Source organism: Ochotona curzoniae, unplaced genomic scaffold (assembly GCF_017591425.1).
Source record: "Ochotona curzoniae isolate NIBS_2020 unplaced genomic scaffold, NIBS_Ocur_1.0 contig_3819, whole genome shotgun sequence".
NCBI classification, from domain to species: Eukaryota; Metazoa; Chordata; class Mammalia; order Lagomorpha; family Ochotonidae; genus Ochotona; species Ochotona curzoniae.
The window spans coordinates 1,983,681-2,009,747 of NW_024466004.1; the positions used below are offsets into that span (position 1 = coordinate 1,983,681).

At 40.2% G+C, this 26,067-nt stretch overlaps 1 protein-coding gene across 3 annotated transcripts in view; it reads right to left on the reverse strand.

The window, feature by feature from the left end:
• The window catches only part of FKBP5 (FKBP prolyl isomerase 5), a 118,170-nt gene that overhangs the window by 32,033 nt on the left and 60,070 nt on the right, over nucleotides 1-26,067 (reverse strand). For all 3 annotated transcript variants that reach the window (XM_040983242.1, XM_040983244.1, XM_040983245.1), the window contains 2 exons: nucleotides 8,094-8,236; nucleotides 7,088-7,202 (listed from right to left, as the gene is read on the reverse strand). In XM_040983242.1, coding sequence (XP_040839176.1) covers nucleotides 7,088-7,202; nucleotides 8,094-8,236 — 258 coding nt within the window. The remainder of the gene's footprint in view (nucleotides 1-7,087; nucleotides 7,203-8,093; nucleotides 8,237-26,067) is intronic.

Sequence of the window (26,067 nt, forward strand, 5' to 3'; positions counted from 1 at the left end):
TACAGAGAGAGAGACTCTTCCATTTATTGGCTCACTCCCCAAATGGCCACAACGATCAAGGCTAGGCCAGGCTGAAGCCAGGAGCCAGAAGCTTCTTCTAGTTCTACCACATGGGTTCAGGGGCCCGAGTGCTTAAGCCATCCTCTGATGCTTTCCCAGGCACATTAATAGGGAGCTAGATTGGATGTAGGGCAGCTGCATCTTGAACCAGCACCCATATGGGGTGCTGGTACTGCAGGTCACAGTTTAACTCACTATGCCATAACGCTGGCCTCTGATTTTTAAAAAACATTTATTTTCATTTCTATTTGAAAGGCACAGAGACAGAGAGCGATCATTCATCCACTCGTTTGCTCTCCAAATCCCCATGGACAGTTAGGAGCCCAGAGCTCAACCTGGGTCTCTCATATGTGGGAGGGACCCAAGTCCTTGAGCTACCATCCTCTGCTCCCAAGTGTGCATTAACAGGAAGCTGGGTCAAAAAGAGTGGAGTCACCGGGACTTGAACCAGGCACTCAGATATGCAATGCACGAGTCCCAAGTGGCATATTAATCTTCGTGTCAATGCTTACTCCACCATTAGAATTTTTTTTAGAAGCTCCCAGATCATTCTAAATTTGGCCAAAGCTGAGCACGCCTGCCCTGGAGGTTCTCTGGCCCAGTTGTTCAGTACTATTTTACTACAACTCTGATGATTACCCCATAGCCTGCCCTGGCTCCCTGCATTGGCCAATTGTGAGCTTGGCGTTCTTCCTGAAATTTTCAGAACAGTGTGTACCTCAGTAGAGGTCTGCTTTACACCTGTTTTGGGTTGGTTTTACAGAGCCTAGTCTCCATCAGGCCAATTTTTATCTACTTTACATAGTCCAGAAATTTTTCAAAATTCATGATTCACTTTTTGTATTCTTCCATTGTCCAGTATTACTACTGACTTTTGGCCTCTTTTTTTTTTTTTTTTTTTGATGGTTCCCCCTCCTCCCTCTCAATCATGGGTTTGGAGGTGAATGGAAAAGGACGCATTTCAACAGATCACTCTGTTGAAATTCTCTCATTAAAAAATACTGCATGGTGGGGGAGGACAGGTGGTGTGGTGCTGTGGGCTAAGCTTAGAACACCTGCAGCCCGTATGAGACTGCCTGAGAACAAGTCTTTCCACTGCTTCTGAACTAGCTTCCTGCTAATGTGCCTGGGAGGTAGCAGATGATGGCCAAAGTCTTTGGGGTTCCTGCCACCCACATGGCAAACATAAATGGAGTTCCTAGCTCTTGGTTTCAGCCTGGCCCAGAGTTGGCTGTTTTAGGCACTTGGAAAGTGAACTAATAAATGGAAAATTTTTCTTTCTGTTTCTTTGCCTTTAAATAAGTACTGCTGACTGCCCAGTCTCTGAATTTCAATATGGGTGAAAGCAACTGAGGCAAGAAGAGACAGCACCACTGACAGCCAGCATTCTGGTGGACCTGATCCAACTAGAGGCTGATAAATCAATCAGGAGCTGTGAGAGACAGAGAACTGGTAGCTGCTTAGAGGCTTATGTCAGTCAGATTGAATTTTCTAAGAAAGTAAAGCTTGTCGGGTACTACCGGTGATTAAAGTTCGATGACTAAAGTATCAGTCATCGTAATCATGTCAGTTAGAGTTACCTTAGAACACGGCGCCTTTTATGTTTTTAAATGGAAACTGACAAAACTAAATAAAAATTATGGGGCAGTCATCTTAACTGACAGTTAAAAATGCGCAAGCATGGGAGACTGAAACCTGACTTGTAAACAAGAGGGTCCTGATGCAGAGCGAAAACAAAATACATTTTTTGAGAAAGAATACATTCTGTCAAACAAACCTAAATTCTCTCTCCCACCTAGAGGCAAATTAGGAAATGGAAGCACAGGATCACAATTAAGTAAAAGCCTTGGTAGATGCACAATTAGTTTGAGGATTGCTACTAGAGTTAAATTAACCCTGGGTTCTATCAGCCCTGGCAGAATCTGAAGCACTTGCTGCAGGTTTGCACATAGGAGATAAAAGAAGTGTTAAAGATTTCTATCCTCAAGCCTGCTTAAACAATATAGAAACAGAGACACCAGATTTAGGAAAAAAGAAATGCCCACTGTGTGCTAAGCATCTTTCTTCATAGTCATAAAGATAACAATTATCCGTGGGGATAACAATTATTCCCATTTTATAGATGAGAAAACTGGAGGCTCAAGGTGGTTAAACAAACTGTCTAAAGTCACAGAAACATCAGGAGGTAATTCTAGGATTGAAAATTCTGAAGTCCATCCTCCCAAAGCCTGAGTGCCCCACCTGCACGCTTCATGGCATCCCCACCTGGAAATGACAGACTCACTATTTCTTCTGTGTCTACACTGACTTTGACACAGATGGTCCCTTCTTTGCTCTTTCGTTCTAGAACGAGTTTTCCTTCCAGGTTTACAGCCGGTTTTGAATCTAAGAGTAGGAGTGACACGACACAGAAAAAGGCGAGAGTCACTTCAGAGACCTCGGGAACAAGGCGGTCTTTGTTTTGAACGGCAACTACCGTTAAGGCAACCTCCTCCTCTCTCTCCCACACAGGAGCTAACCCGTTTAAGAGGGAAGGCAGGACACCTTAGCCCCGGTAACCAAAAAAATCACCACAATAAATTTCTATAAAATTGATTTGTTCCAAAAAGCCAAAAAGACCTTTGGGAGAAAAAGTAAAAATAAACCTACAATTTCCTGGGAAAGTACATTCTAACAAGATGAGAGATAAAGAATAATTATTGCCCTTTCTTAATACATTTGGGAGCAGCAAAACAGAAAGTTGCATAAAGGATTATTTTAAAAGTTTCATACATATTATGCTGTCCTTCATGAAAAAAAGGGGGATTATAATCAGAAAAAAAAAAAAAGCCAACCATGTATCTGCTAAGTTCTGAAAGAGAAAGATAGGAAGAAAAAACTGGGAATGGATGAGATTGGCTACGCACAAGGGTAGGAGGAACAGGATGCAAATGGAGAAATGGCGACAGTCTGGTAGAGATAGAGGGGGAATAACATCTCCAAATGCATCTTTTTTTTTTCTTTCCACAAGCCCAAAACATAAGTAATCAACAGTGTGAGGGGGGACTCCAAAACCAGGATACCTAGCAACAAACACAGACAATATATTACAAACGCGTAATGGTTGAGGGCAGAGAGGAAGCAAGAACTTGGGCAAATGGTCTTTTGAATGTGCGCTACACAGTTAACAACCAAAGAAACTATACACAAACATGTCCCAGTTAAGGTATTTGTTTTCCACAGAGGTGCCAGTCTGCGATTCTGAGCACCTCATGTAGACATTAGGACTGTGTAAATAGGTACATGCATGGAAGATAACAAAGCCAGGCCTCTCACTGCTGGAAGAAGCTTCAGATGAGCAAAGGGAGAAGAGGCCTGAGCTAGCTGGCTGAAACCAGCATTCAGGGTGGTCTCCCGGCCTTCAGTACGCATGCAGGCTGACCGAGTTGTGTGCTTCCATGCTGAGGCATGCCCACTACTCCCACTAGCTCAAAGGGAGCAGTGCCAGCCTCCAGCACAGCACTAGCACCCAGACACTAACTTTTTAATACAAGGTTTCAATAAAAGGAATCAGAGTTCCTGAACTGGTTGATTCCTGGCTGGGGAGAGGAAAAATTTTGAGATGAGCCCAGAGCATTTTTATGATTCCAGCAAGTAAGTGAAAAACAAAACAAGGCAAAACAAACAGAAAAAAAAAAGGAAGATGGTGTGTTGAAAAGACATGAGAGCCAATCTGAAGTGTCCAATGGTTAAATCTTGACAATTTGAACAACAAAATAAGTCAGAATACTACGGGTAATAGTTTATAGAAAAAATAATATGAATGGGTCCACAGATACAAAATAAACAACTATATAAATATATAAGGTGGTGGGGTGGGGGCAGGGAAGGACACAGCATTGTGGTGTGGCAGGTTAGAGCTGTATGCTGGCTCCTTGTATCAGAGTGCTGGTTTAAGCCTGGCAGCTCTGCTTCCAGCTAAACTCTTTGCTCTTGTTTCTGGGAAAGCAGCAGATGAGTCTCTGCCACCCATGTGGGATATCCTGATAGAGTTCCTGGCTCCTGGCTTTGGCCTGGCCTACTCCTGGCCGTTTTGGTCACTTGGGAAGTAAACTAGCAGATGGAAGATCTCTCCTTTTCACTCTGTTTTTCTGCCTTCCAAATAAATGAGTAAATCTTAAAAAAAAAAAAAAAGAGAGAGAGAGAGAAGAGAAGCCCTTTATTACAGAATAACTCCAACTAATAAGTATGGAAGAAATAATGGAAACACAAAAATCGCCATTAGTCACATAACAACATGCATGTAAAAAACATTAACGAATGCTAAAATGAGTGTCATGTGATGTAAAACAGGACGTTTACATCGTCTCCTCCTATTTCCCTCTAATGAAGTATTTAGTAATTTAGGAATGCAGAGGAGAAGCATGGCAAAACTCACTTCCACACAGCGGCCTGAGTCAATATCACCAGTAATGATACGCCAATATCAAGTAGCTCTTGATAATGATGAACAGAGAAAGGCCTAATATCAGTTATGTGGTATTCTCCCCAAAATACTTAACCTCAATCGAATTCTGAATTCCTCAAATTGAGGAATATTCTACAGAATTTCCAGTCGGCAAATGTCAGAGCCATAATAAACAGAAGCTGGAAGATTTATTACACATTGAGGTGGACATGATAACTAAACACGATGCTGAGGCCAGAACTTGCCCCTGATGATGACAGCTAGCATGTGTAATCCTCTGGAGATGATTACCATGTTCTGCCCTGTTTAGTCACTTAATAATCTTGGACAATATATGTTACATCTTTGAACTCTTTTTTCACTCAGGATAATAAATCTTATCTCATAAGGTTATTGCATGAAATAAATGAATAAATATGTGAGACAGTCAATGAATTTGTTGACACACCAAGGAGTTCATTGACTAAGGATTCTTCAATGAATGGAACTGTTTTTTTTTTTATTCACTTAAAAAATATTGTTTGTTTTCATTTTATCTGAAAGAGTGACAGACAACATTGGGAGTTTCCATCTGTAGGTTCACTTCCAACATGACTGTAAGTAGGACTGAGCCATGGCATTAAGAGCCTGGAATTGGATCCATGTCTCCCATGTATATGGAAGAGACCCAGTGCTTCAGCCATTCCCTACTGAATCCCCTCCCAGGCTACTGAATCTGGACGGGAAGTGGAGCCTGGACTCTGGAAAGGACTGTGGGCATTCTAGTCCCACATTCTTAATCATTGTGCTAAATGACTGTCTGATTTTATTCATTCCAAGTTTGTAAGTACTGGTAGGGTGCCTGGCACATATACATTGAGCTAATATTTACTGCTAAGTAAAGTCAATATTAGATAAATTGTGAATCTAAAATTATTTTTAGTATATATTCAATGAAAAAAAAAAAGATTCACGGCTGGTGCTGTGGTGTGGCAAGCTAATCGTCTGCCTGTGGCGCCAGCATCCTGCATGGGCACTGGCCTGTGTCCAATCTGGTTCCCTGCTTGTGGCCTGGGAAAGCAGGGACGGATTGCTCAGGTCCTTGGATCCCTGCACCCCTGTGGAAGACATGGAGTAGACTCCTTGTTCCTGGCTTCGGACTGGCCCAGCCTGTGGCTGTTGCAGCCTTTGGGGAGAAAACCAGCAGGTGGATGGCATCTCTGTCTCTCCTCCTCTATGTAACTATTTCAAACAAAAACAACATATTTTTTTTATTGACTACATTGCATTATGTGACACAGTTTTATAGGCACTGGGTTCCCCCCCCCGCAACCCCCCCCCAAGGTAGATTCCTCCACCTTGCTGCATTACCACAGTTCAAATTTAGTTGAGATTCTTTCATTGCAAGCCTCTACCAAGCATAAAGTCAGTATCTTATTGTCCAGATAAGTTCAACGGTTTCTTGGGGAGACCATCTCTGGTCTGAAGGTAGAGCTAGCAGAGTATCATCCCCATCAATTAAAAGCCCCGACATTACATCACTAACAATTTATAACGTTATGGAATTTGTTGACATGGTATTGAGTAATCAATATGTTAAAAGAGAAAAAAAAAAAGAACGCAAGTTCGAACCACATCCTGTAACTTTTACATTGACATTTTAATGATTAGTTTATATACAACCAGGTTCTATACACCTTAAAATGGCTATAGATTACTATTCAGCTGTTTCATGTCTATTTTAGTTTTAGCATTTAGCAGTTTACAGCGTTGAAGCATGATTTTTCTGAACTGGGCTAAAAACAACATATTTTTTACACTGATTTGTAAGGTAGTTTTGTTTTTTTTTTTTTTAATTGGAAAGCAGACATACAGATTCATTCCCCAAGCGGCCACAACAGCTGGAACCGTGCCAATACAGAGCAAGGAGCCTGGAGTCTTTTCTGGGTCTCCTGCATGGGTGCAGGGTCCCAAAGTTTTGCGCTGTCCTCGACTGCTTTCCTAAGCCATAAGCAGGGAGCTGGATGGGAAGCGGGGCTGCCGGGATTATAACTGGCGCCCATATGGGATACCAGCGTGTGCGAGGCAAGGACTTTGGCCACTAAGCTATCACGCCGCGCCCTATAAGGTAGTTTTCAAAAATAAAGTTTTTAATATTTAAGTAAAAGGTTCCTGAGCCTTTAAAATTTGTAATAAAGGCAGTTTTAAAGAATAACATTTTGAATAACTAAAATTTGAAAGAGTTACAGAGAGAGGGAGAAACAGAAAAAACTTGCACCTACTGGTTCACTCCCTAGAGAGCCACCAACAGCCTTGGCTGGGTCAGGCCAAAGCCAGGTCCCCCACACGGGAGCAGCAGCCCGCACTTGTGCCATCTCTTTCTGCTTCCCCCAGGCAGTTAACAGAGAATTAGATTAGAAGAGGAGTAGCTGGGAACCAAATAAGCACCCATATGGGGTGCAGGCATTACCCTCTATGCTGCAGTGCTAGCCCTATTCAGGATGTTAATTTTTAAATATAGAGTTTACAATTTCCCCCACTTCATGCACGTAAATGGAACCCCACTGTTAAGGTCTAGTTCTCTCTTACAGCAATACTTACTTTCTACAGTTGCTCCTTCATTTGGGTTTGAATATCCCTCTCCTTTCCGTTTGATTCTCCGGATAATACCCGCATCTTCAAACAAATCCTCTCCTTTGAAATCAAGGAGTTCAACCTAGGAATGGGGGAAAAAAATTGGCTGAGGAAAGACCAATGCCACTGGAACCTTTTTTCACTTTATGAAATAAAACTCTGTTTTACAAAAATATACTCACAATTGCATCTTAGTTATTGAAAAAGTAGGGGGCAAAAGGACACGAGGCTTTTTTCAAATACGCAGAAAAAACGTCATGTAATGACAATGTCTAGCACTAGTCCTGCGGGGCCGCAGTGCGAAGGCAGACAGGAAATACTAGCAACACTGTCTTGTAGGCAAATGGCCAGAACTGCGAGGCGCTGGCACAGGGCTATGTTGTCTGACTTGAGGCCACCGCTTTTCCACCCAGTTTATGGCGTTGCCTTTGTAAAGTGGAAGAATAAACCTCATGCGTCTGGCTGACAACCACTGAAGGTGTGTGTTACCTGGTTAGGGTGGCTTTTAAAAATAGGTTTTGCTAAACATGTATGCAGTTCAGCACAAGATGAATAAAAACTCCACCCACTGCTGCTTCCTTTGACGGAGATCTGTGATATTAATAAACCTTGATAAGAGGAAAATATCTTACAGCTGCATATTTCTACATTCGTCTCCGACGTTTCCGTCCTATCTTCTGGTCACCTCCGAGTAGGTTATACTCAAACAACTAGCCAGAGCCTTTATTTCCAAGTCAAGCGTCTTTTGTTTATTTGGATATGACCTTTCTGTGCCAGAGACACGTTTCTAAGAAAGCACTGGCACACACTCCTTGGGTTTGTGGGAAACAATTCAAGAAGGCAGGCTCCAAAATAAATAACTTGGATCTGATTCCCAATCGCAAGCTTCGCTCCTTGTTCCACTGCCTGTTGCTTCAAAGAGAGCCCTAGAATAGAGCAGATGCTGATGAGGCAACCTCACGCACATACTTGCCTCAAAAAAGAGAGTCGCATTTGGGGGAATTTTAGGGAGACTGCCAGCTGAGCCATATGCATATTCTGGCCTGCATAATAAATGGCAGATCTCTCCTTTCTTCATGGTGGCCACTCCAATGTCCCACGCCTTGATAACTTGGCCTGAGAAAGAAAAATACAGTTAAAAAATCAAACAGCCCATATTTTAAAACATTTAGTTTGCATGAAACAAAAGTCCAAAACAGATTTCCAATCCTTCACAATATGTACTCAGCTAGAAAATATGGCCTACAAGATGGCAAAATTCAGCCAAAATTATATACAAAGAAATAAATCATGATTTTCTTTCCTCTTTTTTGGGGGAAGACTATCAGAGAAGATTCTCTGCTGGTTAAGATAAATGCAGTATCAATTCCTAAATTAAGTCTTTCAAAAGTAGCAGTAACAAAATCCAGAAAATGTGGCTGTGTTGCAATTGTGGCTTAATTTATCATTTCAGCTATAATAATAAACGCATGTTTTCTAGGCAAAGATGGAGCAAGACGAGTATAGAAACTGGACTTTATCCTAAAGAAGCTACAATTTAGTTGAGTAGACAAAAATAAGAATGGTCAGAAAAGCATGAGTTGTATCACAGCATCCACAAAACAAATTTATTCTCTGAATTTATAATCAGAAAAATGTTCCTTCAAACAAAATGAATGCGTTCTTTTGCCAATTCACAATTACAGGAGAATGAAGATGGTGGAAGAGGGTAAAGACATGCTTGAACAGACGTTGAATCATTAGCTGCTGGGGTCCGTGCAGTAGGTATGGATGACACGAAGGTGTGAAGAGAACAGCTCCCTGCTTGGCAGGGCCTGGGGAGCTTCCAGCTGTTTGGCAGGGCCCGGCGATTTCTCTCTGACCATCTTGACGCAGTCTCACCCCCTGTTTGCATGGACACTCAAGCACCCCACTAAGAATTCTGTAATCTATTGAGGCATTGTTTGCCCCTGTGAGATGGCTTTGGCAACTACTGTGAGCTTAAGAGTTAATGTTATTGATAATGTCTTAGTGAGTGGGCCTTTAACTGCACACAGGAGTACAATTAAAGCCATGCCATTTCTGGACACCTTATTGTGTACCTACCCATTGCCCTGAAATCGGGCCCAGACATATAGCATGCCTTCTGGGAAATGGCTTAACAAGAATCTTACAAACTAATGGAGGTGATGGGAGTAAGAGCTGAAACTGCTATGGCAAAAATATAGTTGCTGTGACCTTAAAGGTTAACCTGTCCTTGCAACTCTTTAGAGCATAGAAAATGTAGCTGCTTTAGCCGCTTTCATAATCTTTTAACTAGAGGAAATATAGGATGATTCTATTAACATCACAGAGATATACTTTTGATTATTGTTTGACTGCTTCTGAGGCTGTAGAGCCTGCAGTCGTAGGGGGATTTAATGTTTGAAACTTTTTGTCTTAGATCCTTATATTTTTTCTCTTTTGATGTATTTCTCCCATTATGTGATAGATAAAGTTGTGAAAATAAAATGTAGTAAGAATGTTTTACTAATTAGTAGGTAACCATCTGTGCCTTGGCCTTGGAGTTCTGGCTGTCACCTAGTGGCCACTTCTGAAGAATGAATAACGGCTTGCTTTAAAGAAACTGATTATAGTAACTTACAGAATTATCTTTAAGAGCACCTGGTTGACCATGAAGTAAAAATTAATTGAACATCTGTGCATGCTGTCTTAGTTCTAAAGTAAAAGATAAAAAAATCAAACGTTTGTGGAGCTGGACTCCGGCAATTAGCCAGGGTGAAGCAGAGAGGGCACATTCCAGGAAACAGGGGAGGAAAGGCTGACGGCAGAGGGGCACCTGGAGACTGACAGACACGGGAAAACAGCAGCTATGACAGTGTAGCGTCGCAGTTATCAGATACTCCCGTGGCAGTCAGCAAGCAGCGAGCTGAGTTCCATCAGTGGCTGGAGGAGCTCCACCAGCAGCCAGGTGGGAAGGAGGGTTCACCGGGAGCTCGGCAGGTGAACCCAGGCAAAGAACTGCCCACCCTGCTGATCTGTTTGATTTGACTAGGAGGAGAGACAGAACATCGTTTCTTCAAAAACAGTTTTCTTTTTTGCTCAAATTCTTCACTGACTCATACAGCATACAGTAGTATCATTTTCTTCAAGAATGTTCTTGGTTTTCTTTTTCATTTCCTCAGTGACACATTAGTCATGTTACTTAACTGCATGGCATTGTAAATTTCTATTTTTCTTCCTGTTGTTGACTTTGTTTTGTGCCTTTTCATTTAAGGGGGCGTATAGTAATTGTCTAATTGAGCCTATTATATTCAGATGTAAGGATACAATGCTGTGTACATTTCTATTTCCAGATCAAAGATGGACTCCCCAAAATTGTTTAATTTATCATGACAATAGGATGCTGACTCTGCCATTGTTTGTGCCTACAATGATGGACTTATGACTATTTATGAAGAATGATACTATTTTAGTAATATAAGGTAAATCAGTAGGGGGAGGGGATTTAGGGAACAGGAAAGGGAAATCCCAGAGCATATGGAACTGTATCATAAAAATATTAATAATAAAAAAGAAAAAAAATCACAATTACAGAATCAGAATATTTTATTTTTTGCCAGTTCAAGGTAACCACTGCTTAACTGTAGAACTGTATTAGGGTATATAATTATAATCCTAACATAAACAATTTCTATCATGTCCATCATTTATCTCTGGGAAACAGAAAATGTAGTCTGTTTCAAAGCACAAAATGCCAAGTTGAGGGTATAAGCCAGTCAAAATATTAAATATTTCAAGCGAAGTCAGATAGGCAAAGATACCCAGATGAAGCCAATTTTGAAATGAGCTGTTGGGCTGGGTTGAGAGAGAGAGCAGAGAATGGAAAGTTAGGGTAAGAGGAGAACTACACAGCAGCATTTTAGTGAGGTTGGAAAACATGCATTTGTTATTCAAGATTTCAGCTTAGTCTTCATTAAGCAGTACAACTTTAAAAACATCAGCTCCACTTACTTGAGTGAAAAATTTACATAAACACTTGCCATCATTAAAAGACACAGGAAAAATGTGAAGCAAAAGGTAGAAGGTCATCCACTACCTCTGAAGCCACTATCATGCTGTGTTTAAAAATGTACAGCATGGGGCTAGTGTTGTGCTTCAGCGTGTAAAAGCTGCCACTTGCTACACCAGTATCCTATATAGGTGCAAGTTTGAGTCCTGGCAGCTCCACTTCCAATCCAGCTCCTTGTTGATATGCCTGGGAAAGCAGCAGAAGATGACCCAAGTGCTTTGGTACTCAAACTTCAACGGGAAACCTGGAAGATGTTCCTAGTTCCTGGCTTTGAATTGGCTCAGTTCTGGCTGTGGCAGTCATTTGGGCAGTGAACGAGCAGACAGAAAATTCTTTCATTCCTTCTCCTCTATCCCTCTATCTCTGATTTTCAAAAAAAAAATAATCTTTTTTTTTTTTAAGTAAAAGACAAATAATAGCATCTTACATTTTTGGGAATGGATTGGTTTTTCATTTACTATGTATCTTGATCTTTCTCCAGTATAACCAAGAATGTGCATTTTAGAAGTTAAAAGTCAGCCTACTGTAACCTCCAACTCACCTCAACTGAAGTATCAGGTCTGCTCTTTACTACCTGCGCAAATTATTTAACTTTCTGTGACTCAACTTTGTCATCTGCGAAATGTTGATGGTAATACTAGTCTGCCATCGAGTTGTGATAGAATTAGTAAATAAAATGTCAAATACATGGCAAGGTTCCTGGCATAAAAATATATACTGAATCAAGAAAAGTCACCATCACAGTGACCATAACACAAATCGATTTATCTCATTCTCTTTTTTTAAATTGTGTTTATTTGAAAGCTTCTGTACAACAAAGGAAACAATTAAAGTGAAGAAGCAACCAACAAAATGGGAGAAAATCTTTGTACACTACACAAATGATAGGGGAGTAATATCCAGGATTTATAAACAGCTTCAGAAACCCAGGGACAGTAAAAAATAACATCCCTGTGAAGAAATGGGCAAAGGAAATGGACAGACATTTTTCAAAAGAACAGATTCAAATGGATAACAAATGAAAAGATGCTCAGGCTCCCATGGTAACAGAAAGATATAAATGAAAAAGACGTTGAGGTAGCACCTAACTCCAGTGAGGCTGGCTTATATTCAGAACTCTACTAACAACACCTGCTAGTTTGGATGTGGGGAGAAAGGTACCCTCCTTCGCTGCTGGCGGGAGTGCAGGTTAGTACAACCACTATGGAAATCAGTATGGAGAGTGCTTAGAGAATTGCAAAAATACACAGAAAAGTGTTTAATTGAAAGACAAATAGAGACAGAGGGAAAAGACAGATTTTCATTCATTGGTTCATTCCCCAGATGGCTGCAACAGCCAAGTGGAAGCTAAGAAGAAGGATCTCCATCTAGGTCTCCCAAGTAGCTGGGCCATCATCTGCTGTTTTCCAGGCACACTGGCAGGAAGCGGGATTGGAAGCAGAGGCTGGACTTGATCCCAGGCATACTGATACGGGATGTGGCTGTCCCAAGTGGTGGGTTGACTGCCTCTGTCACAATACCCATCGCTCAGTCTATATCACTTTTAATGGTTGTGTAATACTATACTCTCCTACAGTGACATAAATTGCCAATAGTGAGGAAACTTAACCATATGCTTGCCTACTGTATACAAGGGCATTTGGAGGGCAAATGCCCAGAAGTGCATGATGGTATGCATTTGACATTTTATATCTGTTGCCCAATTACTTTTTCAAAATGGCTTCCTCAGTGTTAGGCCCACCCCACTTGGCTCTACTGTGAACAGGCCAGAATTTTTCGAATACTCCAGGTCTGCTGTTGACAGGCTGCTTCCTGTCAGTCTGTGACAGACTGTGCTGCTGTATTGCCAGAATTTTTCTTTATTATTATTTTTTAAATGATCAATTTGACCATCTTTGGACAATTGCCTGACTCACTCTTTCAGGAAATGTGCATGTTGAGCAGGTGCCATTATACCTGTGCTCAAGATACTCAGTCAATTACTGAAGAGCAAAGGGCTCTATGGGCACCAACAACAGCAGGCTAGGTCACCCCCTTCTTCCCTTCTATGAACACGCAACATGTGGAGGAGAAAGATACACAATTTTTGTTTCTTATTTTAAACAAAAGTGATAAGCACCAAAAGAGAGTCCAAACCAGGGCAGAGACGAGAGGGGACTATTCTGTTTGGGGTAAGGGTGGGGACAGTCAGCATGGGCTGAATGCTAAGCTACTATTTAAGCCAGGTCTGAGGAACTAGAAACACAGCCCTGTTGATTAAATCCAAAGGAACTCAGGCTAAGTAAATCATGCATGTGCCTCTGCTTTTTCTTTTTTGGAACATGGAAGAACGCTGGGAACACTGGAGGCTCTTTGTCACTGAGCTTCAGACACTAAGCAGGGAGGTGACAGGAACGTTCAAATCTCCTTCCATCCTTGGGACTCTTTCTCAAAATATAGCATATCCCTCTGATTTTAAAAACATAACATACAATCACCAAGATCCCTAAAAATCTAAGATCTTTCATTTGTTCTGCTCATCAGGCAATAATTTATGACCTATCAGTTGTAGTAAAGGGGAGACATATGAGGAGTCTTGAAAAAGTTAATGGAACAAGAATATAATTTATGGAATAGCTACAAACGCCCTTTAAATATCAGGATATATTTTCAGAAGGTGTTTACATAACTATTATGTTATTACAACTTTATCATCTCTCCAAATGAAATAAATGCAAATTTTGAGATACTGTAAATTGTATATTAAGAAAAAACTATACATATATTCAAAAAAGTTTTTTTGCACCAAATACATTTACCTTTAAGTTAATTTCCCATGGGAAGAAAAAAACATATAATATACACTCAAAATATTTGGAAAGCCTAGAAAAGCACAGAGAATACATCTTTTTAAAAGCCTCTGAAATCTTAGTGTGACAATTGTTGATTTGTCTCATTTCCTTCCAATTATGTAGCTATACTTTGTGTTTTAAATTTTCACATACACATTCTTAAAATTGGAGCTGTACACAGCTGGCATTGTCGTGCAGCAAGCTAAGCCTCCCCAAAGTGCTGGTTTAGTACTGGCTGCTCTACATCTGATCCAGCTCCCTGCTGATGCCCCTGGTGAGACATTGGATGATGGCCCACGTACTTGGGATTCTGTCAACCACGCAGGAGACCAGGACGGAGTCCCTGACTCCTAGCTTTGGCCTGGTTACACCTTGTTGTGAACCAGCAGATGGAAGATCTCTTTTTTTCCCTGTCACTCTTATTTTCAAATAAATAAATAAATCTTAAAATAAAAAAAAAAAGCACCTCCTGTACAACAAGGTGGTTTTAAGTGGCGGGAAGGCCAAGACAATGTTTCTGAGTGGGGCTGCAGCAGGGAGTTCTTCAACCACATCTGTGACAAAGCACTCACAAAAAGCAGAAGGCAAGGCCGTGACCGGTACACACTCCTAGTAAAAAGGGTTGTGAACAGCTTATTTATTTCACCTAGATTTTACCCACTACTAAATCAAGAGCCATCTTAAATTACTTTTAGCATTTCACCTTAATTCTTTCCAACCTGGTCTTCATGGAAATAGTTCTTTCATTTTACCATAACTGTAAAGCTTTGTATATAACATCTAATGGAATTCCCACTGGCCTTTAGAAGGACTCTGAGAAAACAGGCAGCCCCAGACACTAGAAATCGTGTGGACACTGACAGCCAAGCCTTGGAGTTGTCTGAAGCTTGCCTGGGCTCACTATGAGGCCCTGTTATTCTCCTTCAGGCAAAACAACTTAAAAAAATTAACATCAGATGAGGTCACTCTGAGACAATGATAAAGTGAGACAAAAAAAAAAAAATCAAAATATTGTCAAAAAAAATTTGTCAAAAAATTCCAAAATCCCAGATATGATGAACCCTACAAAATACCAAAAGTCCCCTTTCCTGGTTAATATGAGTGGATACTGCTTCTCTACTAGTTTCAATTTTATTATTTAATTATGGCAAAATGTGCATAAATTTTATAACATGTTAGGGACCGGCACAGTGGTGTAGTGAGCTAATCTTCTACTTGTAGTGCCAAAATCCCTATCGTTGCTTGCTCCACTTCTGCTCCAGCTATCTGCGAATGGTCTGAGAAAGCAGGAAAGCAGCAGAGGCTGGCCCATGGCTTTTGGACCCTGCATACATCTGGGAAACCTGGAAAAAGCTCCTGGCTCCTGACTTTGGACAGGCCCAACAATTCGGGGTTATTTGGGGGTAAAGCAGCAGATGGGAGATCTCTCTGTCTCTTGCTCGTTTTTTTTTGTTTGTTTGTTTGTTTTTTTTGTTGTTGTTGTTTTAACACAGAGAGAAGGCGAGTCAGAAGGTCATCTATCTGCTGGTTCACTACCCAAATGACCACAATGGCCAGAGATGAACCTATGTGAATCTGGGAGCCAGGAGCTTCCTCTAGATCTCCCTTCTGGATTTAGGGACCCAAGAATTTATGCTATCTTCACATCAGAGTGGGATCATACAGTATGTATATTTCTGTGACTAGATCACTTCACTTAACATAGCATATTCAAGGTTCATCAATGCTGCACCAAATATTAAAATTTCCTTCTTGTTTAAGACTGAATAATATTCCACTGTAGTTACAATGCATGGTGTTTATTGTTTTGTTGGTAAGCACTTAGAATGCTGACACCTTTTGGTTATTGTGAATACAACCACTAGGAACATGAATGTACAAAGATCTGGAGATGCTGCTTTCAATTCTTTTGGATGATCACTCAGAAAAAATTGTAAGTCATATGGAAATACTATTCATAATTTTTGAGGAACAACCATTTTACTTTTCAGTGACTGTCTCATTTTTCAATCCTATGAACAGTTCACAAAGTTTCCCATTTCTCTTTCATGTACACTCTCAACAATTTGTCTGTATTTTTTAAAGTATCCATCTTAACAGGTGTGAAGGACACTGCATTGTGGTTTTGATTTGCATTTCCCTAAATTAGTAGTGATGCTGAGCACATTTGCCTGTGCTGTTGGTTAATTGTATACCCTCATTAGAGATATGTTTATTCAAGTCCTTGCCCTATTTATAAATCATATTATTTTGTTGTTGTTTTCATTAAGAGTTCTTTGCATCTTCTGGACATTAATCTCTGACCAGGTATATAATTTGTAAATATTTCTCTCCTAGATTTTAGAATACTTTCCATTATGTTGTATTCTTTCATGTATAAAGTTTTGAATTCTGACATAGCTCAAAATATCTTTTATTTTTATTATCTGTGCTTTTGGTGGGTCATATTGATGAAATCACTGCCAGATCCAGTGTTATGAAGCTTTCTCTCTGTTTTCTTCTAGGTGGTTTATAGTTTCAGGTCCTTAGATCTAGTTTGAGCTAATTTTTGCATGAGATGTAAGGTAAGTGTCCAAATTCAACTGTTAACATGTTGGGTAGCAAGTTTTCCCAATATCATATATTGAAAAGACTCTTTTTCTCTCCACTGAGAAACAGAATTAGGTCCACAATATCAATAATAGCAATAATTTTGCTTCTCATATATCATTTGTTGAAATCTACTATTCCTGTAAAAAAATGCCTGGGGTTCAGCAGGCATTCAGCAAACACTGCTGGTTAGGACCCACTTTGGTTTTGTATGTGATTGGGGCTAATGTATTTTATTTATTTATTTATTTTTGAATTAATTGACACGGTATTGAGTAACCAATATGTTTAAAAAAGTACAAGTTCTTAACCACATCCTGTGACTACTTCATTGACATTTCAATTTTAGTTTATATACAACCAGCTACTATACACCTTAAAATGGCTATAGGGTACTATTCAGCTGTCTCGTGTCTATTTTCATTTTAGTTTTTAGCAGTTTATAGTGTTGAAGCATAATTTTGCTGAACTTGACAGATTTTACGATAGTCTAAACTGGCTTATAACTCTAACAAGGCATATGTTAACAGTTGAGGTGCAGAACAGTTTTGGGGGGGTGTGCAGAGAAATCTTCAATACCCTGGTGAGGAGTAATTAATCTTTGTGTCCTACCTAGTAAGTTATATGTGAATCCACGCTGACCATTTCCTGTCTGATTCTAAGCTTTCCTTGTTGTTCTCTGTCTACCTACTGAATTATTTTTTGTTTGCTTTTTTTTGGGGGGAGGGGGCGGCCCTCCGGAACGACCCTGATGGTCATTGCAAGAGAGGGTGGGGATCCAAAGTTGGAACTAAGTAAGGACCAGAGAAAGCTCCTCTACCTAGTCCCAAAGTAAGCTTACTGTTCTTTTGTTTCTGCAGACTGCTCAGGGCTCCTGGTTGTTGTTCGATGACCTTGGATCCTGAGAGGAAGGATTTGGGCTTCTTGCATCCCATGTGGTAGATCCAAACGGAGGTGGGTGACCTCAGAGTTCTCGGCCTCTGAAGGCACTCTAATTCCCTATGGCTCCTTGGCAGTTGGGATGTTGTCCTTGGTGCCCATATTGATAGTCCTAAGTGAGGATCCGGGAGTCTGCAGGGTTGGGATACAAGCCTCCTCCTGTCCACCTGCTCCACTCTGGGGCCCCCCCTCTGCTCTGTGCATATGACCTCCTGTTAAGAGGTTGTCAGGATCGCTCTTGATCCCCCCTACATGTCTTTGTAGTTTTACTATTGTCTAATGCTGATTCGAGTCTGTTGTCTATAAGTTACCTGTTATGTTCCTCAGAGGTTATATTCTCACACATTCTAAGGAGATGGAAGATTTCTTTGCTCTCCCGCCCCATTTCCGAGTAACTTAGGGTCTTAACAGTATATTAGGTTTTACAATTCTTTGATGTAGATCATAAGCAGTCTGACTCACACTGATTGTTCGTTTATTGGTTACATCACAATATCTTATTGCATGAGATACAGGCTGTTTGGGGTTGGAATAATATTACAGTTTACAGGTACTATTTTTTCGGATTGACATCATTTCATCTTAAATTAAGGCAAACATGTGGTATCTAACCTTTTGGGATTGGCTCATTTTTCTTAGCATAATGGTTTCCAGTTGAGCCTATTTGGCCACAGAAAACTGCATTTTGTTTTTTTAAATAGCTGAGTAGTATTCCATGGAGTAAATGAACCATAGCTTTCTTATCCAGTCTTCTGCTGATGGGCATTTCAGTTGCTTCCAAGTTTTTGCAATTATTGATTGTGCTGCTATGAACATAGGGGTGCATGTTGGCTTCTTGTGTAACAGGTGTTTTGGATATATTCCTAGGAGTGCTATTGCTGGATCATATGGTATGCAGATTTTCAGTTGTTTGAGTATTCTCTATATTGATTTCCAGATATGTTGTACAAGTCTGCAGTCCCACCAGCAGTGGAGTAGGGTTCCCTTTTCCCCACATCCTCACCAGCAAGTGTTGTTGGTGGTTTTTTGTATGTGAGCCATTCTTACTGGCGTTAGGTGGTACCTCATTGTTATCTTAATTTGGATTTCCCTTATTGCCAGGGAACTGGAGCATTTTTTCATTTGTTTGTTTGCCATTTGGGTTTATTCCTTTTTGAAATGTTTGTCCATTTCCCGTGCCCATTTCTTGAGTGGTTTGTTTGTTTTGTTTTGGTGTTTTGGTTGTTCTGGAAATCTTGGTATATTCTGGAGATTGGGCTAATGTATTTTAAAAAAGAGTGCTTGGGACTGAATCCTGGCTCTGCCAGTTACTGTATATCTTTGGGCAGATTTCTGCACTTTAGCCTGCTCACATGTAGACAAAACCAAAATGACACCAAAATAAAAACGATGAATTTTAACAAGTACTAAACCATAAAAGAAAAAGTTGGAAGCAGGAATTTAGTGTAGCAGTGGTGCCCACATACCAAATCAAAGTGTTTGGGCTCAAGCCTCAGCTCCACCCTGGCTTCTAGCTTTCTTGTTTATCAGCATCCTGAGATGCAGCAGGTGATGGCTCAAGCAGTCAGGTTCCTGTCACCTTCTTGGGAAACCTGGAATGAGCCTCTGGCTCAGACTCTTGGACTAAACCTGGCCCAGCCCTGGCTGTAGTATGAATCTGGGGAGCAAACCAGTGGATGGGAGCTCTGTGTCTGTTAGTCTCTCTGTCCCCCCCAAACAAATAATTAAGTAGAAAAAAATTAAAAAAGAAATGAAAAGGTAAGGCAGAAAGTGGGAGGACATATTTGTCAAACTTATCTGTAAAAGTACTTTCTTGTTAAATACAATTCAGTAAGACAAAGCATTCTTTTAAGTGGGGAAAAAACTGAACAAATATTTCACACACACAAAAATACACATAAATGCACACTGAGCACAAGGAAATACCCTCAGTGTCACTAGACATTAGGGGAATGCAAACAAAAGCCAAAAAAGAGATGCCACTTCATATCTACTGGAAGAGTACAGTTAAAAAAAAAAGACCAAGTGTTGGTGATGCTGTGAGAAATGTAACTCTCCTGCCTTGTTGGCAAGAAAGAAAAATGTTACTGCTACTTTGAAAATGAGTAAATCAGTATCTTAAAAGATCAAATGTACACTCAGTAAATGAATAGCAAGTCTACTTCCAGATATTCACCCCAAATAAGTGAAAACATAAATTCACAAAGGGACATGCAGATGAATGTTCATCACAATGTGATTCATAACAGTCTCAAATATATCAACCCAAATGACGAATGTTTGAATAGATGAGTAAGTTGTGGAATTTCCATAATGTAGAGTACTACTCAGCAATTCAATGTGCACAAGTCTCAGAATCATTGTTGCTAAGTGAACAAAGCCAAACACCAATGACAACATATGATTCCATTTAGAGGAAATCCTTGAGCAGTCAAATCTAAAGTAACAGAAACCAGATTAGTGATTGCCTGGGCCCCAGAGTCCAGGAAGGAAAGTGACTAAAAAAGAGTTCAAGATAACTTTTCAGAGTGAGGAGAAAGATTGTGGTAGTTACAGAACTATCGTTAAACTTCACCCAACTATATGTTTGAAATGATGACTTTTCTTATATGGAAATATCACTTCAATTAAAAACTTGAAAGATGCTTAGGCAGAAACATTAATATCACTAAACTATACTTAACAAATGGTACAAAAATCTTAAAAAGCAAAAATTAGGATCGATGTGAAGATTAAATGGCATAATCCACTTAAGGCTCCTGGCCTGGCATAGGGAGTATTTAAAATCCCCTCCAACTCCTCTTTTTCCCACCTTATTAATGGCTGAATAAATAAACAGGTATTTTTACTAATGGTTATGGATCATAATGTAATGAGACATCACTACCATTTACTCCAAGATGCTTTAGTTTTAATAATAACAGGAAACTACAGGTATGTCAAGAATCTGGAGCTAGTAGTTTATCTCTCTTCTCAAACCTGAGGGAGGAATATAATAGATAGGATGTTTATCTTCATCATTCCCAGCCATATTAGTCACACTCCAAGAGCGTCAAAAGGGATGTCAGCACAGCAGCCCGCCTCAGAGCAGCAGCTCTCTTCCCCAGGGCTGTGTGTGAGTGTGGAAGGGCTGCGGTCTCAGTGCTTTTGGACTGACTGTATGAGAACAGGGGTAGAAACAATTCTTCATCCCCCAAATCTACTTCCCTCCCTTCATTTTGGTGAGTATGTGTTTCTTGGGCATACAGATAAGAAAAAAAACCACTCCTATTATTGAAATATATATATACATATATATACACATGGAAGTATGTATTATATACATACATAATATATATAAAACCCAATGTTTATGTATTTTTATATATAACCCTATATATATATATATATATATATATATATAAAAATCCCAAGTTATTCTTACTTTAACTCCTTTTTAAATGGGTTATAGACACTGTTCTAGGAATTTAGAACATGCGATGTCCTGTTACAAGACCTATTGAGGGAAACCATCTTTTTGCTCTCATTTGGAAATACAGTGGTGATAATCAGCTCTCTCAGATTGGCTCCGTTGTCATTCCCGACTTACTAGTACTAAAAAGATGCTTAGGCACTGTTTTAAAAGGCCTGTAACCATGAAAAGTAAATATCTGTAGATGGTGTTAGGACACAAACTGCTGAAACACTGTTGTTACAATTCCATTCTAGAGCTAATTAACAATCCTGGCACTGTAATAGCACTAATAAATACCGAGTGCCATTGTGTGTTAGGCCAAATGTGAAACACTAGCTGTGTTACTTATTCCTCAACATAACACTAATACTGCTCTACATACATAATAGCATAACATAAACATGCAACTGTATATGCCATGCTCATCATCATTTTGGATGAAGAAAGTAAGCTGGTGCAGAAAAAAAATCAATGGATACATATAATGTGCATGTGGAACACTCAAATTGCACATCTCCTTATCATAACATATGTGCATTTTTTTCAGCGCAATATTTATGGCTAGACTCTTAAAATTTTATTTCAAATATAGCATTTCAACATTACCAGGACTTTTCAATGAAATATTTCTATTTGTTCACTTGAGAGAGGTAAAGTACAAGGGGTCAGGAGAGTTCAATGGACAATATTTATGTTACGACTCATTCAATTTTTTTTTAAAATTTTGATGCAATAGTTACTGCCATAAAATAGAAGAATGAAACTATACACTGTCTTGCCGATGATCCTTGTTTCACAGGCAACTGAACATATTCCATTAGAAAGTTCTAGCAGAAATGCAGTGCCATATTCTTTAAAAAGAGATTTATTTATTTGAAATGAAGAGTTACAGAGTGAGAGAGACAGGGAGAAGTAGAGCTTCCATCTGCTGGTTTATTCCCTAAATGGTCATTAAGGTCAGAGGTGGGTCAGGCTAAAGCCAGGAGCTTGGAATTTCATCCAGGTCTTGTGCAAGTACTTGGGCCATCTTGTGCTGTTTTCCCAGGCACATTAGCATAGAGCTGGACTGGAAGGGGAGTATGCTAACACTGCTGATGGTTATGGCACTCCTCCATAACCTAATATTCTAATTATCATTGAATGGGGTTTCTAAGGATCTATGTAATCATGTTTGTTGTGTTCTTTTTATGGTTCATGCTTGCATTCTTTTTTTTTTAAGATTTATTTTTATTTTTTATTGGAAAGGCAGATATACAGAGAGGAGAGACAGAGAGGAAGATCTTCCGTCCGATGATTCACTCCCCAAGTGAGTGCAACGGCCAATGCTATGCCGATCCGAAGCCAGGAGCCTCTTCTGGGTCTCCCACGCGGGTGCAGGGTCCCAAAGCTTTGGGCCGTCCTCAACTGCTTTCCCTGGCCACAGGCAGGGAATTGGATTGGAAGTGGGGCTGCCAGGATTAGAACCGGCGCCCATATGGGATCCCGGGCGTGCAAGGCGAGGACCTTAACCACTTGCGCCATCGCGCCGGGCCCCGTGCTTGCATTCTTTACAGAAGGCACAAGAATGGACTCAGGACTAAAACCTTAATACCCTTTAGATTCCAGTTTCATAAAGGAGAAGGAAAAAGTACTCATGCTGACGGACTCTCGGGAATAGTGAGCACAGGAACCCTGGCATTCTGACACCCAGAGAGATGCTCTTTGCATGAGACCATGCTGTCTTTAAACAGTTATGTCCTAGGTAGGGAATCAACTCAAAGTGTCTCTGTTCTCTTCCAACTGGCACTTTTTAGAGAAAGGACTCAGGAAATGTTTTCACTTGATTCAAAATTCTAGGAAACATGACACACTCATTCTCGATAGTGTTATACCAAGAAAATCAGTGTAGCCAAAGTAGCAGTATAAAATTCTCAGCAACTCTTAATTCCACTTGCCAAGAAAACTGCTGAGATGACCTGTTACATTAAATGTACCAACTTTTCCAAGACAAAAAAAATTTTAAGGATAGAATAAGAGTTTCTGGGACAATGGGAATAAGGTAGTCTGATGATAATTACTCTGAAATTATTTGGTTTAGATCATGAAGTAACCTGAAGTCATTGTGGTAGCCCTAAAAACTCATAACTCTAAATCAACACAGTAACTGTCATCATTATCTGCTACATTAAAGGACACTACTCTTTGTTTTGTTTTTAAAGGTTTTATTTGTTTATTTATTTGAAAGGCAAAGTTACAGATAGAAAAAAAAGAGGAGAGAGACAGAGAAAAGGGCCTTCTATCCACTGGTTCACTCCCCAAACGGCCAGGATTGAGCCAGGCCAAAGCCACGATCCAGGAGCTTCTTTCAGGTCTCCCACATTGCTGCAGGGGCCCTAGCATGTGGGCCACTCTGAGCTGTTTTCCTAGGTGTATTAACAGAGAGTCAGATCAGAACCGGAGCAGCCAGGACCTGAACCAATGTTCATATGGTACTAGTGCTATATGCAGTGGCTTAACTTGCTGTGAAACAGCACAGGTTGCAAGAGACACTACTTAACTGAGTTTGTTGCTTTTTCAAGAAAAAAAAAAAATCAATGTCACATGTGCCATTAACTCATTAAGGACCAGAAGGAGAAGCAAACAGTAGCACAGCCAGGAATAGAGCTTGGAAAGAGCACAGCTGGACAGAAAATCAGACAGATGTCACCACAGCACACAAGTGACTTCTCTGGTTCATCACTTGCTGCTTCCTTTCCCACATCTAAGCTTAGGTAACAATTCCACCATGTGAAGAGTCAGAATAAAGAAAGTCTTATAGTCAAAAGTGAGGAGTGTTGAAGGACCTCTTGTTCCACACACTTAATCTAGGAATGAGTTAGAACTGATTATTATATCTGTGGAAGACAAAAATTAAAACCAAAATCATAACTCGGCTTTTAACTTCTGACAAGTCACATAGTCCACCAAGTTCAACTTAATGCATGGGGTATAATTTTATCAAGATTTAAAAAAAAAAAAAAAGGAATACTACACTGTGATGTTCTGATGTAGTAGATTAAGCTGCCACTTGTGACACTGGCATTCCATATGGGTACTGGTTCAAGTCCCAGCTGCTCCACTTCCAATCCAATTCCCTGCTAATGAGCCTGGGAAAGCAGTGGAAGATAGCCCAAGTGATTTGGCCCTTGTACCCATATGACAGATCCAGATAGAGTTCCAGGCTACTGGCTCTGGTCTGGCCCAGCTTTGACTATTGCAGCCATGCGATGAGTAAGCCAGCAGACAGAAGATTAATCTTTCTCTCCCTTTTTCTCTATATTATTCTCCCTTTCAAATACATCAATGTTGTTTAAAAAATAAGAATACTAAAATAACTAAAGACACTTAACAACACTAAAAAAATAGCAAAATTGTACTGAGTACTTGAAAATTAGTTCTTCGCTTTTTTTTTTTTTGGCAGGATCTCTTTATACATTAAAAATTGAAGCCTTGGGGGCAGGCATCTGACTTAGCAGTCAAGATGTCAACAGGGGCACCTTCAGTCCATGTTAGAGGGCCTGGTTTGAGTCTTGGCTGCTTCACTTCTAATCCAGTTTCCTGCTAATGCACACCCTGGGAGTTAGCAGTGATGGCTCAATTACTTGGGTCTCTGCCACCTGTATGGGACAGCTGGATAGAGATCCAGGCTCCTGCCTTTGGCCTGGCCCAGTCCTCCTGTTGCAGGCATTTGGAAAGTACGACAGCAGATAGAAGCTTTCTCCATCTGTCTCTGCCTCTCCCCTCTGCCTTTCCAAATAAAAAATAAAAACTAAACGGCAACCTTTTAAAAAGTTGTCATTTGATAATTATTGTTAGAACAAGCCCCAGGTTAACATAAATAATTAAAAAGTCACATTTTTCAAAACAAAGAATTAGTGAAAAGCATGGCCTTATTTTACAGTTTTACAAACGTAAAATGTCTGACTTAAGACAACTGAGTTCTCATCTACTTGTGCATTCACCTGTTGTAACTGGTTATAATACATGGAAAAATTTCAAACCCACAAAGAGAAGAGGGTTGGAAAAAGCTGGAGAGCTTCAGCAGTCCTTTCAGATGATTGTGAATAAAATTATCTTACACTTGGACCTGGTGTAGTAGCCTAGTGCCTAAATCTTCACCTTGCACGTGCCAGGATCCCATATGGGCACTGGTTTGTGTCCCAGTTGCTCCACTTCCTTTCTAGCTCCCTGTTTGTGGCTTGGGAAAGCAGTAGAGAATGGCCCAAAGCTTGAGACCTTATATAGGAGATCCTGAGGAAGTTCCTGGCTCCTAGCTTCAGATCAGCTCAGCTTTGGCTGTTGCAGCCATTTGGAGAGTGAACCAGCAGACGGAAGATCTTTCTCTCTGTTTCTCCTTCTCTCTTTTTTTCCAGTAAATAAATAAATAAATAAATATTTTAAAAGAATCAAACCTGGACAAATGGCAGCTTTCTAAGGCTAGTTGCAATTTGGAATTTGAAAGTGCACCAGTCGACTTTTCATGTTGTATTACATTCAAATCCACTCGTCTGGTGTGTACTTAGAATAGAATCTCATTCTGCATGGTCAACATTCTGTGTCAACATTCACTGGCAAGATACTGGTTCAATGAGTTATCTGAGATCTTCCAAATGTTAATAATTTCATAGCACAGTATTTTCAAATCACATTCATTAATCCCAACTCGCCTAGCAAAGTCTTTTGAGCTGTGAGAGGCTGTCAAGCTCACAGTGACAAATCCATATTTCCCAAAATTTTTATTTTCACTTGAAAACTCAATGGTGACCAGCATCGTTGGTTGTTTTCTCTGAAGTGACAGGTTCCATTCATTCACCCTCACCTGCCAAATACTGAATAATCAGAGTTTTTCCTTTCAAGCAAAAAACATTTCACGGAAACAGCACAGCTAGGTCAGTCCCCAACCAAAGCACATGCCCGAGAGCTTCTTCCAGAGACAACACGGGCAAGTACACCTGCACTTGGCCAGCTTCCCTTTCTGTCACAGGAGAGCAAAGTAATGGGAAACTCAATACTGTGTTTTAATAAGATTGACTGCTTTTATCGTTTTATCAAGGACATTCTTAAA